At 46.3% G+C, this 15,064-nt stretch overlaps 1 protein-coding gene across 1 annotated transcript; it reads left to right on the forward strand.

The window, feature by feature from the left end:
• The first annotated feature begins 110 nt into the window (after positions 1-110).
• On the forward strand, positions 111-10,699 carry rnls (renalase, FAD-dependent amine oxidase). The gene is made up of 7 exons (XM_079757346.1): positions 111-282; positions 593-698; positions 1,028-1,170; positions 1,525-1,683; positions 7,059-7,232; positions 7,566-7,741; positions 10,390-10,699. The coding sequence occupies exons 1-7, from the start codon at positions 165-167 to the stop codon at positions 10,561-10,563; spliced, it is 1,050 nt and encodes a 349-aa protein (XP_079613472.1). The 5' UTR covers positions 111-164; the 3' UTR covers positions 10,564-10,699.
• The last annotated feature ends 4,365 nt before the right edge of the window (positions 10,700-15,064 follow it).

A 15,064-nucleotide genomic window follows, 5' to 3' on the forward strand; every position in this document is an offset into this window, starting at 1 on the left:
ATAGTTACGTGCCGCCTCACATGGATCAGAAATCAACCCCGGAAATATTATTGGTTGGCCAACACGTATTTTTTAGACCGATGACAGCAAGCTGACATTCTGCAAGGATATTCATGTAACAAGTTGAATTGTGGAAGTGTGGTAGTCGTCTTCTTAACGTCAACATGTCCCGGGTATTGATAGTGGGCGCGGGGGTAACTGGTAGTTTATGCGCCTGTCTCTTGAGGAGAGAAATGCAAAACAAAGTACAAATAGTAGTGTGGGACAAGTCAAGAGGCACGGGTAAGTTTAGACGATTTAAAGGGTGCCATTGAATATTTCAGCAGAACTTCTGAGGATTGTGTTCGATTTGGCATATTTACACAATACAAGTAGGCTTTAGGCTTTATGAACAACAATGTGGATAGCCAGGAATTCCAGGTAGGCCTGTATAAAAATATATTGTTAACGCAAAGCTGAATATACTATATAGCTTTGCATTGCTAACAGTCAATTTAATTTAAATTCACACGTATGTATATTATAGTATGCATACATGTGATGAAGACAATGGCGAAGTCAGTTTGTTCCTCAACTTTATTCTTCCATTTAGGGGGAAGGATGTCGACCAGTAGAAATCCAGACGGCACATCTAGTTTAGCAGATCTGGGAGCACAGTATATCAGTGCTACACAGTACTACGCTCAAGCACATCACAGGTACGTGTCTGTGTCGGGATCTGTCTGACTTTGGTGTTTCCACGCTTCCATGAATGATTTCTTAATGGATTTACATTGTTTTGGCTATCACTTTTGTGTTTATCTGGTACAATGGGTCTTAAAGTCTAGATTGAACCCTAGGTCGAAAGGTTCAGGGTTCAAAACCCAATCAACCCCTACCTGCTCCTTTGACATTGATCTAAATTGACTGTAAATCGCTACTAAATCGATGAAGTAGTCGTCAAATGACTAAATTAGGTTAGCATTGCCTGTCATGCTTTGGTTTGGGTAATTGTTTGGGCTTAAACATTGGCATTTTCCCCGCTTAGCATCTATGCAGAGCTTCTAGCTCATGGAATACTGAAACCTCTGGAAGCTACCATAGAAGGCCTTCGGGACGTGGATGGCACCAAGAACTATGTCACTCCAGCGGGGATGTCCTCTATCGCCAAGCACTTCCTCAAAGAGTCAGGTGATCAATCAATCAATCAATCTGACCGGCTGACAGACCATTCGACTGACATGGTCCGTCACACAATGATGTTTTTTTTTAGCCCGTCCATATTTAAGCTATTTTTCCTTATTCACTTATGAACATTTTAATTTTGTCCTTCCTTCTTTTTTTCAATACATCTCCATCTTCTCCTCAAAAAATTCCATTTATTTGTTCATACTTCTCACACTCTCTCTTCTCTATCTATCTATCTATCTATCTATCTATCTATCTATCTATCTATATCCTTTCTTGCTGTGTATTTATATCTCTTCCTATTATCTCATCCTTTCTCTGTCTTCTCTCCCACTCTCCATTCCTCCTACCGAGAAGGAGCCCAGTTGCACTTCGACCATCATGTGACCAGTCTCTTCCGAAGAGGTGCATCATGGGAGGTGCATAGGAAGGGTGGCGAGCCAGAGAAGTTTGACGCTGTGGTCTTAACGATGCCTGTGCCTCAGATACTCCAGCTGCAGGGTGACCTGTCAGATCGTAAGTCACAAGAACACACAGACACTAATCCACTCGGCCAGCCCGAACCACTATCCCAATAAGACAACTACTGAAGTAGTCTGACATACATTTTCCATCCAAGTGAGCAGTTTCTGTAGCCATCACCTTGGTTGCAGTAGTTCAGGAGGTAAAGCGAGTTTACTTTTAAACGGAAGGTTGATAGTTCAATCCCTGGCTCCTCCCAGCTGTGTGTCAAGGTGTCTCTGAGCAAGCACCTAACTCTAACTGCTCCCGACTGTCTCCTTACATGGTTGACACGTCAACCATGTTCACACACACCATCCGTGTGTGTGAATGTTTGTATGTAAGTCACTTTGGACAAAAGCGTCTTTTAAACGTTAATGTAAATGTAAAAATCCCCTTACTGGCCTAGGTGCATTGAAAAAAGTAGGTTCTCTTCCACAAGGGCATGAAAACATGTATTTTCCCCCTCCGTGGTGGGACTGTGTTGTGGGTTTAGTATACCATTCTGTGTCAACACCAGGAGTGGGACTGTCACAATCTATGGGTATGTAGCATGAAGTCCTTCAATGCTGGTTCAGCTAATATTGGGACAAGCCTTGGGTTCAAAGGCAGCCCACGACAACACGCCCCCTGTTGCTGAGGCGACTCAGCACTGCTCTGAGCCCTCTGACTGGAGTATGCTGTGGGAACAGTGACAGTATCACACACTGAGAGGACATGGACAGCATCACACACTGCATGATGGACTACCTGAACTTTTGCATGGATATTGTTGTTCCTGTGAAAACTGAGCGCTGCTTTGCTCACAACAAGCCCTGTGTAGCCAGCAATGTCAAGGACCTCCTCAACAATAATAATAAGAAGAAGGCCTTCCAAGACAAGAACATCAAGAGGGGGGTCCGGGACGTTAGGAGGGCCGCCACGGGCCGCAAGCAGAGGAATGGCAGTGCAACAGAAGGTAATATGGAGAGAGGGAACCAGTTAAACCTCTTCTATATCCAGCTTGACTGCCCTTACCTGTACATGCTTCAACACCTACTGTTTGTCCAGCCGTCACCTCCTCCCCTTCCATATATCTGCTCAGGCACTCTCCCCAGGCTGTCCCCTTTCGCTTATCAGCACATCAGATCATGGCAGTGGCCCATCTGCAGCCCCCCTACCACCTGCCCGTCAACACATGATCACTGCAGGTGATCAGAGGAGAGCTGAGGAGAAAGTAGCCGACCCAGACAAGGTGCGCCCCAGACTATTAAAAGCCTGTGGCACTGAGCTTGGGGACCCCCTTCAGCACATCGTTATCCTGAGCCTGCTGCTGGCGAGGGTCCCCCCACGGTGGAAGACATCTAGCCTCATCCCTGTGCCTTAGGCGGGATACACACCAAATCCGGCGTGGCGGAGTTTAGCGCAGACTGCCGCTGCAACGTGAGAGTGTCACTTCATGGCCCGTATGTGTGACATCATGTGATACGATCAAACGCAATTCCCCCCCGTTCAAATGAATGTCTGGAGCCGCTGAACTGGGTTTTTAATCGCAATGCCTGATTTGGTCTGAATCTGCCCTCAGCGGGGGCTCCCCGTTGTGCCCAACGGTTTCAGGCCGGCAGCATTAACATCACATATAATGAAGACCCTGGAGTGGCCGCTCCTCCACCCCCTCAGACCCCAGGGATGACTCGCAATGGACCCACACAATACCCCCCTGGCAGACCACAGCATGTCAGGGAGTCTAGGGGCCGGCTGGATGACTTGTGTGTTGTATGGTGCCTGTCAAACCAACTGCAGTCGGTGGACTACTATGGGATGGTGGTGGACTGTCTTAGGTCCAGGCCACTCCCAAATGAGGGGGTTGATGAAGAGAGGGGGTCAGGACCACTGGGTACCTTAGGCTGCTGCTGGTTGACACACTGGGCTGATCGGAGAACATGGAGATTCTAAGCGGGCTCTATTTTCTGAGGAGGCCGGACCCTTTTAACATCTGCAGGAAACTCCTGCGGATGTTGGACCGGTCCGTGGTCGCCAGTGTTCTTTCCTACGCGGCGGTGTGCTGGGGAGGCAGGCCAGCGTTAAGGAGAGGGACGCGATGCCGCTGGTCAAGCTGGGGAGGTTGGCCGGCCTGCCCTGTGGTCGGCACGGAGCTGGACTCTCTGGTGACGGTGGCAGAGAGAGAAACCCTGTGCAAACTGCTGTCTGTCATGCTGTCTATCATGGACAACAACCGTCACCCACCCACACCTTCAGGCAGCAGAGGAGGACGTTCGCTGACAGGTTACCGACACAAAGCTGCTCAACCGACGGACTCGGGAGATCCTTTGTCCCCGGAGCCATCCGCACTTATTTATTTATCTACTGCACTACCAAGTCCCATATGTACAGGACCTTGAAATTTGACTATCCTTTTCGTATCTTGTGTTTATGTTAAGTTGTTTTTTTTTTTGTATTGTGTGTATTGCTTTTTATTGTGTTTCGTACTGGCTGGCTATATTTCCTTCAGGATTAATCCAGTATCAATACAGTATCTATCTGTCTAATTCTGCCAAATACATGATATTGTGGACTAATACCTATAATTCTGGTGTATATATAAATGTATACACATTACTTATTTATTTGTGATGTCAAAGAGGCATATCACGGAGCATGTCACGATATCTAAAATGGTGATGCATCCTATATATGAGTCTGTAAAGTTGTCTTCTAAGAGGAGGTGAACGTAAAGAAACCATGTTGTTTCTATGTCTGCAGGAGCTCTTAAAGGCATACTGACACCAACATGTGTTCTCATCCCTTATCATTATGGTTTAGGACTACATTCTAGCCCTCACTGTTACCATGGCTACGGAACATCACACTGCCTTTAACCCTATACCAAGTATGAAAGGCAAACACCAGACTTAGATGCACACATGCACACGCACACAAAGCATATTTGTGTGTGTGTGTGTGTGTGTGTGTGTGTGTGTGTGTGTGTGTGTGTGTGTGTGTGTGTGTGTGTGTGTGTGTGTGTGTCCGTCCTACAAGTGGATTATGTCACTGCAAAGTACGCCTTTGTCTGAAGTCGCAGTAACCATATTCAACCTGTTGGGGGCAATAGTGGCCGGTATCCGCGCCTGGCTGCAGTGAAGAAATACAATCCTTTCTTTGCTTCTCTGGATTTCCTAAACGCATTAAGTCTCCGTATGACTTATCTGTCTGTCTGGCCAATAAATTAATTCAGACGGGCTTCTTTTTATCAGAAATGTAAGCAGCTTACACGAAAAGAAAGAATACACCACAAGTATGCATACGTTCGCAGCTGCCAAAAGTGTTTCAAAAATGATTAATCACCTGAATATAAACAAATACAGGCACACTGAGAAAAAGCTTAGTTTCAGGATGTGTTTGGATATCGACTTAGTAAAGGGGCTCCTCTATGCTGCCTCTTTTCCTGGCAGCGTTGCAAACACGCAGGGGAAATAATTCCATCCGTGTTGCAACATTTTCCCTGAAAGCTTCTGCTGCGCCGGCCACAGACAAGATAAGATCGTATGATAGCTACCTCACCCATTTCACGTCTGAACCTCCACCCCCAACCTCGCCCTGATAGGTTAATCGTTAACCTTGATTAGCATTGTGCGTCCCTGCCCTGGTTAGCGTAAACTTCCTTTTCACATCTGACATGGATTTACGATGAACAAAAAAGTTCTTGGAAGCCATTTTTTGTGGATTCTTTCTTCCCTTTTTTTCTTTAGCGAGAGCTTTTGGATGACCTAATTCAAAACCCATTTCTGAGAATAACCGTGTGTGTGTGTGTGTGTGTGTGTGTGTGTGTGTGTGTGTGTGTCGGTGCACGCGCGTGTCTGTGTGCGCGTGCACGTCGCGCTGCATGAAACGGAGCTTGTGTCAGCCCCTTCGGTGTGTGTTTAAGATGATGTCACCCTGGGCTAATCTGATTGGCTCACAGGGACAGCGCCCATTTCCTCCCGGCAGAGAAACACACACACACACACACACACACACACACACACACACACACACACACACACATTCTAATAATAACATTCTCTGTGTAAATGATTCCTCAGACAGGATGGGGCACAGTTTCATCCCAAGGGGCAATGGTGTGTGTGTGTGTGTGTGTGTGAGTGTGCATGTGCCTTTGGTTTCCATGGCTCTTACCTTCGCTATAAAGTGTGAGATCCTGCAGTGAAGATCCCTATAGACGCAGTCCACTGCCAAACTGCACAGCTAGTGCTTCCATATGGTCAAAGCTATCCAGGAAGCATAATAATGTAAAGCCAAATAATATGGCCCTCATAATATATATATATATACAGTATACTGATAACATATATAATATATATTTTTTTAACAGTATTTGATTTTCTACGTTTACTTTGACATGAGATGCCCTCATATATGTAGATCGCCGCTCTCTACATAAAGACGTTTTTCAAATGAAGGTTAATTATATTTTCTGTGTCACAGCGACAACCGGGCGTCTCCTTGGATTTCGAGAACACTGTCAAAGTGACACTATGTACATCTCAATGCCCAATTTATTCAATCTGGATGTTCTTCAACATGGATTGCCCTCAACTCAACAGGTGGTTCACAACTGCTCTGTGAGGCACACACACTGAGCAGAGGGTCTCAGTTTGGAAGCTACGACGTGTAGGGTACAGCTTGGCAGTAGGTCAGGATGTATGGCTGATGGCCGCTGCGATACCGATCCACGGGGCAGAGATGACTTAAACCAGGAACGTCAACGATCGCCCGTTGTGTTTTAGTATGTCCCCGATGTGTGTGGGCTGAAACCTTTTCAACAGCAAAGTGGGACTCTGGGCCCAAAATAACAGTCTGACGTCATCGCACGAGCGCACAGCTTGTGGTCGCTAGCACAAACCGGCGCACATGTACGCATGCACGCACATACACACAAACACACACACACACACACATAAACACAGGAGGGTCTGTGGCAGGGTTTTTGGTGTTGGATATACTTCTCATGGTCTGTTTGCCGTGACGACAGCGAGAGAACGATGGCCGACCTTCACGTGTGTCCGTGTCCAGCAGTGGCCCACAGTATTCCTAACATCATATTCATGTCGAGGCTGGGGCTAGAGAGGAGCTGGGGGGGCAAGGCGGGTGGGTGGAGGATGAAGCAATGGACGGATGAATGGATTCATTGACAAATACATTGGTCGATTTGAGGGTTGAATGATGGATCGATGGCTTGCTGGATGACTGAACAGCCGATGGACGGATGAAAGGACGGGAGGGTGGATGAATGGATTGAGGGTCAATCCGTGGACGGTTGAGTACGTCGATGGACAGAGGGACAGCCTAACCGACGCCCAGACGGCTTAACCCCCCCTCTCTCCCGACCCCTTCCTCCGGTGGGGCTCCAGTGCTCGCTGCGGACCAGAGGGAGCAGCTGGAGGCGGTGAGCTACTCGTCGCGCTTCGCCCTGGCTCTGTTTTTCCCGCCGGCCGCCACCGTCCCGGTCCCCTGGGCCGCCTGGTACGTCCCCGGGAACCCCTGCGTCCGCTACGTCGCCGTGGACGACCGTAAGCGGGGCCAGGGTGAGTGCAGCCCTGACCTCCGACGTCTGTCTGTCTGTCTGTCTGTCTGTCTGTCTGTCTGTCTGTCTGTCTGTCTGTCTGTCTGTCTGTCTGTCTGTCAAACAGCTGCCCCTCCACCACCCCCCACCTCTCTACAGTAACCATGCTTTATTTACACTGTCCTCCACCGCCAGGTCTTACAGGACAATGTCCTGTGTACGTGACTGTACTTTGATGTTTTGTATGTGCCCAAATACCTCCATGTTGGTAGTTTGTGGGTGTACAATACAAACGCATGCTTCTCTAACGTTTGTATTGTCTACCGATCATTTCTGTGTGTGCGTGTGTGTCTAGAGTCTCCAGACTGCGGGTCATCTCTGGTGGTCCACACCAGCGTTCCGTTCGGCCTGCAGCACCTAGAACTGGACAAGGAGGAGGTCCAGCCAATCATCTTGGAGGAGCTCCACAAGCTAGTTCCTGGTCTGCCTCAGCCAACCAGCACCAAGTGTCAGAAGTGGAGGTACTCCCAGGTGAGTCAAGTGGAGCTCGTACAAGATATTGACAGCACGGTGAGATGATAGATAGATAGATAGATAGATAGATAGATAGATAGATATCTTATGGTTTACATTTTGGTTATCAAGAGATATGTCAAAGAATAAATTATTTGTCTCCTGTTTTGAAGAATGTGGGAAAAAGCCAGAATTGCAGTTATGTAGATTCATCACTCCATGAATTCTACTTTAAACCCATGCTAAGCACAAGAAGAAGTATAAAGTATTTTATATGTCATTCAATGGGAAGCACGATTCAGGCCAAATTTAGAATTGAAATCTTAAATGAATACATTCCACTGTTGTTTATTTCCATATTACAACTTCTAAGATACGATCTGTTCATGCAAGTGGAGCACGATTGTCTAAGAGTCCCCTGGGGTAAGAGGGGGCTAATAGGGGGGCAGTTAGACCTGTCAACTCAATGCCCTTTCTCAATGCCAGGGTCTCTCGGGCAAGGGTTTTAGCAGACCACCGCGATAACCACCTCTAATGTAATCCTTTCGGTGTGTTTGTACTATTTGTGTGTGTGTGTGTGTGGGGGGGGGTCTGTGTTTACATACATGTGTGTGCCATGTTTCTAAGCCTTTGTAAACATGCACATGCGATAGGTAGAGTGCAGTCTGTGTGTCGTCATGTGCTCAACCTGTATAATGTCTGGAGACGGAAAGGAGTTGTTGTGTATTAAGAGGAGAGGAAAAATGACAACAATTTGTTTCCTTTTCAAGTGTATTTCCTGTTTATCCGTTCCATGTCCACAACATACCTCAGAACTGGGGACTCTATCCTTGGAATCACTTAGTACTTCAACTCAGGATGAATTTCCTCCCCAATATGGAGCTGTTCGTTCACACTGCAGGCGGACGTGGTCCAAGTTCGATTTGTACTTTTTATTCATGGAACGCAGATTTGATAGATTTGAAAAGCACACATAGAATTCAGTGTGGTGTCTTTGAATCTGATTGGGGTAAACTTAAAAAAAATGCTCCTTGAGCTGAAACAAATCTGATCCAGACACAGTGTTAATAGTCAAATCGTAGCTGAGCGGAAAGGATCAGAATTGGACATAAAGGATGTTAATATGAATGTTGCATTATGGTTCAAGGCTAGCTGGCTGCTTACTCTTTCCCCACAAAGCAATACATACTGATGTCCCTCTCTCCCTTACATTGAGTCTCCTGCTTGTTATATTGCTGCAATGTTGTGATCTGATGTTATGAACATTTATTTAATCCGTTTTAGTCAACAAAGATCTGGCCAAGAGGGCAGTTATTAATTTCTATCCACAAATATTTACAGTGTTCATATTCGTTAGTGGTGCATACTTTTTTTTTGCAGAACTAAAATAGTTTTGACTAGTCATAAATAAATATGGGTACTTAATCAATCTCTGTCCCTCTGGACGTCTCTCTCCCTGCCTCTCTCTGTCCGTTTCTCCCTGTTTAGCTCTCTCTCTCTCTCCCTCTCTCCCGCTCAGTTTAAGCACACCCACATAGTTTGGCACATCACATGTACACACACACAAATACACACAAATACAGCATTTGCACAAGCATACAAATACCCAAACACATAATTGCACACATGCAAATACACAAAGATACACTAAAAACGCATACACTCTCATTGTAGATGCACACGCACATACACACTGTTACACATGGTCCTGGCCTGTGGCCACAGCCTCCTACACAGATGTTCCGTCACCCATGACCCTTGTGTGTGTGTGTGTGTGTGTGTGTGTGTGTGTGTGTGCGTGTGCGTGTGCGTGCATGCATGTGTGTGTGTGTCTGTGGTTTACTGACTCATTGGTTAATCTTGTACTTTTTAAATCTGTAGAGACTCTGCACAGACACTGTTCCCCATTTCCCCAGTCAACAGGAGAATAAAGACTCAATATTTACCACATCCCCATCACTCTCAACATTACCATATCTCTGTGACCAGTGCAAAGGAGCATCTATGGTCAGGCAGAAAGGGCGGCCATCTTCCTGCGTTGCTGCAGTCAAGAAGCAAAATCTGAGAGAGAGGAAAAGGGAGAGGGGGAGACACAAAGTGCAACAATAGTGAGTTTAGTAAGATGGTATTCTTCAGATCTAAATACACATCAAGTAATTTGTGTACCATGTCTTTTCAAAGTTAAAGGCGACAGCCGTCTAGAGCATACAGACACCAGCCCCAGCTCACCTTCACCCCTCTTATCCTCTGTATCCAACTGTCCCCTACCTGCTCTTACAATACCATGGGTGCAGCACATATTTTAATGATGGGTGGCACCCGGGCCAAACAAAGTAAAACCCCGAGACCCTGGTAGCATCAACGCCACGCTCCATTTGAGCTTCACAGGACCCCCTTCACCTGTTTATTACACTCTGTTGAATATCAATACATTCAAAACGACAGCAGGGATGGACAGCAGTGCTGTTCTGAGATTTACAATTCATGGTGAGCCTGCTTGGTTGAAATGGCAGGAAATGCACAAACACACGCACGCACAAAAACCGACGGCTGAGGCCTACTATCGTTTGTGAAATATAGCTGTGTGATATGGCCCTGGATGTGTATGGATGCACGTGAACAATTTCAACGTCTGACCGTCTGTCCGTCCCCGCCCCCTCCCCCAGGTCCTTACGGCGGTCCCAGGATGCCCGGGTCAAATGACCCTGCTGGCCGAGCCCCTGCTAGTGTGCGGCGGAGACGGCTTCACCCACTCCAACCTGGACGGCTGCGTGGGGTCCGCCCTCAGCGTGCTGGGCGCGCTGAAGGAGGCCTCCGTCCAATGGGAAGCTCCCCACTAAACCTTGGGTCCCACCCCCCTACCTCGTGAACTCCCTCTGTTGAGGGATTTGCAAATAATTAACAGTGCAATTGTCCTTTTTGAGATTTTTGTTGAATATTGACATTACAAGAGATGGACATCTGGATATCTATTAATAAAAAATGGTTGAATAATATTGTCAAATGTGTTTATGTCATAAAACTGTTGACCGCACCCAGTGTGTGTTAAACAGTAGCCTAACGAATCAAATATGAATCCACTGGGACAAATATATCACAAGACAGGAAGTTGGCTCTGAAGTATTCATTTTTTTTATTGTTAATAATAAACAGTCAATCATTAATGGTTAGTCTCTTTGTTTGGAAGAACTTTGAACGTCTGAGGCCTTAGCTTGTAGTCTCCTTAAAAGTCTTCAGATGTTTTTGGCTTGTGGTCCATGTTGGGTGACCATAATGATCACAGGTCGTTGCCCTGATGGGTGGACCCTACAACTCTAATGTGGCACTAGCTCCAAGGGGTCCTCACCTGTACTGCTGAAGGCCCGGTACGCCAAAGACCCCATGCAGACATGACTGGAGTCAAAAAGGGGCCCTTAGCAGACTCTGGCTCTCTCTGGACAATACATGCCAACTGGTGTTCAGGTGAAAACCTCCACTAACGCAACCCGTCGTGCTGCTTTAGGCCCTGGGTGTGTCCTGTGCTAATACTTCTCATCCTAAGGAGCGGTACATGCCATGCACAGTGTTGACGCAGTCGTGAACCTTTTTGGGTTCTGCGTCTGGTTTTAGTGAGTGGACCAATCACAGCCCTTGCTAACATGTTAACCTAAGGTTAACATTTTTGGGAGGCGCACGTCAGACCCTTGCGTTGGACGCAAGGAGGTAATGGGTCCGTAAACCCCCCCTTGCGTTCAACGTGGAACCATAACTAAGCCTTTAGGCCCCGCCCTCTTGGGTTGCAGGTGACCTCCCGTTGGATGATGTCATTGTTGGTGGTGTTGGGGGGGGTGTCATTTCAGACTGCTGGTGCTCCATGACAATGGCCTTACAAGTGACTATGGCTGTCAGAACGTGCAGCATCTGAACATATCAAACATGGTTGGGTTTTTTTTGTGCTCAAATGTGCGAATGCTAAGGATTGACACGACGAGAAGTGAGAAAGAAAAACTCCCGGCAGCGCTTGGCTGAAATCGGTTATGAAGCCACAGCATGAAAGGAGATGGATACTGAGAGGGGGAGGAAAGAGAGAGAGAGAGGGAGAGCAGGGGGAGAGAGAGGTGGGTTTTTATGCTCCTATGGGATGCATAATTTATAGGAGGCTCAGAGCGAGAGTGAGAGAGAGAGCGAGATGGTGGGAGAGTGAGACAGCCAGAGATAGAGAGAGGTGGGAGAGTGTGTGTCTGTACGATGGAGAGAGAGAGAGAGAGAGAGAGAGGAGGGATAGAGAGAGGATTAGAACAAGTGGGTGAGAGAGTTGGTGATGGTGGGGGGGGGGGGGGGGGGGGGGTTTGAGCAAGAGAGCTTAGCAGTCTTCTGCTGGTAGGTTCACATTACCTCACTCTCATCCTTTCACTCCCGCTCTATCTCTTCCCTCTACCCATTCTCTGTCTCCCTGTTTCCCTGCCTCTCTCGCTCGCTTCCGCTCCATCCTTTGATCTTTTTATAGCCGCTCATAAGAGAGAATTGGTTATGATTTGGTTACCACAAGGGGCTGTGTGTGCAAGAGCCTTTGTGTGTGCGTGTGTGTGTGTCTGCATGGGTGAGTGCACTCGTGTGTGTGTGTGTGTTTGTGTATTTGTGTGTGTGTGTGTCTGTGTGCGCATGCGTGAGTGCACCTGTGTGTGCGTGTGATGGGTCTTTGTGTCCACATTGTCCATATAACCATTAAAACATATGACACTTCCGAAGACAATGCATCACAAATGTTATCGATGTGGGTGTGGGTGTGGGTGTGTGCGTGTGTGTGCGTGTTGGGGTGGGGGTGTGGTTGGGGGGGCGTGCATATTAGTGTTAAGATTAGATTTTGATATGCATGTATATTTTAATGTGTACGGACAAATATGGAAAGCCCCAGATTAGTGTGTGTGTGTGTGTGTGGTGTGTGTGTGTGTGTGTGTGTGTGTGTGTGTGTGTGTGTGTGTGTGTGTGTGTGTGTGTGTGTGTGTGTGTGTGTGTGTGCGCGCGTGCACGTGTGTGTGTATGTGTGTGTGTGGTAAGATGCCGAGGCCTCCTGGTTTGTGTGTGTGTGTGACCTAATTTAGTGCTGCCTGGTCCCCTGTGTTGGAGCGCGCTCAGTAGCGATGCTGCAGTGCATTATGGAGCCCGAGCTGATTATCATTTCTGCCAAGTCACTGGCAGATGGAACCAGGGGCCAGGGAGCTGGTGGCCCCTGCCTACACACACATACAGAGCCAGGGACGTATGCACACACACATTCAAATTTATATGCCTAATATATACGTACAGTATAGCCACACACACATACACACGCACACACACACATGCACAAACACACATTCATACACATACTAACACACACAAACACAAATATATATATATATATATATATATATATATATATATAGATAGATATAACCATACATACACATTAGCATATACACACAGACACACACACCCACACAAACATGAAGATTAAAACAGAAAAGACAAATAGAGACATAATTTATAGAAACAATCAAATACACAAACATTTATATACACATATCAGACTTCAACAGGCCGTAAGGCCTTAAATAAAAACATACTACTGTCACTTTTGTATGAGCTGATGCTATCACTGAAAAACAAAATTTGCCTATCCAAACATGTGTACTCTTGTTACTGTCATGATGAGGATGATGATTATTTTATTCTGATTATCATTATTGATATATTGTGTACTCTGAGAGAGAGAGAGAGAGAGAGAGAGAGAGAGAGAGAGAGAGAGAGAGAGAGAGAGACTAGGAATGCGTGGGAAAGTGGAGTAAAACCCTTAAGGCAGAGTGCATATGAACACACACACATGCATACGCACACACAGAGTCACACACACACACACACACACACACACACACACACACACACACACACACACACACACACACACACACACACACACACACACACACACATCACATCCACCAACACACACTCACACACACTACCTTGGACACATTTCCTTTTGCTTTTATATATCTCCCAGTCTATCTTCTTTATGTCATATCTCTATCCGTCCATTATTCCCACAACCGCTGTTAATGCCATGTTCTGCTTCAATCTCTTTCTCTTCTCTCGCCTTCTCTCTCCCCCCCTCTCTCTCTCTCCCTCCCTCCCTCCCTCCCTCTCTCTATCTATCATGTTAAGCTGTTTTTTATATTGTTTATTGACATTCCAGATGGTTATTTTTTGGATATATATACGATTTATAGGCAGGGTTTTTTAAATTCTAAATCTGTTTTGTTCTGTGGCTAACTCTATCCCCTGATCCAGATGCTCTCATCATCTTCATCCCTCTCTTTTGCCTTTTTTTCTTATTCTAGGGTTTTTAAATCTGCTTCTTGCCTTAAAAATGAATGGGATTTTTTAAGTAAAGGGTATCAGAAGAAAGGAGAATACTGTACTTTCTGCTTCGGCCCGGTAGATATTGGAATCAATATGGTGGGTTTTATACATTTCATTTTAAGTATGTTATTTGCTTGAATAATGCAAAATTTTGTTTGACTTTGTGACAGATACTTGTTAAAATGCCTGAAATGACTGAGCGCATTAAATGTTCTGCCAACTATGGAAAAGTATTGATGACATACCAAATCTAAAAATCTCCCTCTCTCTGCTTTGTCTTCCTTTTTACTATTCTTCTAGTCATTCATACCACTCATACATCACCTCCATCTCTACCTCTGTCTCTCTCCATCTCTATTTCATGGCTAAAGACAGTTTCAAATCTCTTTGTGTTCAAACAGAGGCTTGACACTGGATCTGATGGCTGGTTGCATCTGTTCTTTCATCTCTCACTCTCTCTCTCTCTCTCTCTCTCTCTCTCTCTCTCTCTCTCTCTCTCTCTCTCTCTCTCCCTCTCTCCCTCTCTCTCTCTCTCTCTCTCTCTCTCTCTCTCTCTCAGTCTCTCTCATTTTCTCGTCATATTTTGATCCTATTTTAAGTACATCTCAGGTTTGGGGAGTCCTGATTACTTACAAACCTTAAAGCTGGCCACATATTAACAAACAAAGACACTCAAGTTTGAACAAAATCAACGTCTACCATTGATCTAAAGGTCCTCTGCTTTGCTTGCACTAAATCTGGGCTTCAACACCTCAGAAAGCCACCACACTGGCTCCGACTTCTGATTGGCTGAAACGAGTTATGACATAGTTTGACACCTATTTCAACCAATCAGGTCCCTTGTAGAGGTTGTGCCGAAGCAGCAGAGGGATCTGGTTCCTCCAGAGTGTCCGGTAGGTCCTAGCCCAGCTGGGGGTCCCCAGCAGGGCCCTGGTTACTGTTACCGTGCTTACTGACAGC

Source organism: Pollachius pollachius, assembly GCF_949987615.1.
Source record: "Pollachius pollachius genome assembly, chromosome: 19".
Lineage (NCBI taxonomy): Eukaryota > Metazoa > Chordata > Actinopteri > Gadiformes > Gadidae > Pollachius > Pollachius pollachius.

What these genes read in the sequence shown, in the direction of transcription:
- rnls (XM_079757346.1), top strand. Translation starts at nt 165, where the DNA reads ATGTCCCGGGTATTGATAGTGGGCGCGGGGGTAACTGGTAGTTTATGC. An exon ending in TACGCTCAAGCACATCACAG is followed by an intron (nt 699 to 1,027) that starts GTACGTGTCTGT and finishes TTCCCCGCTTAG; the next exon opens with CATCTATGCAGAGCTTCTAG. An exon ending in AGAAGTGGAGGTACTCCCAG is followed by an intron (nt 7,742 to 10,389) that starts GTGAGTCAAGTG and finishes CCCCTCCCCCAG; the next exon opens with GTCCTTACGGCGGTCCCAGG.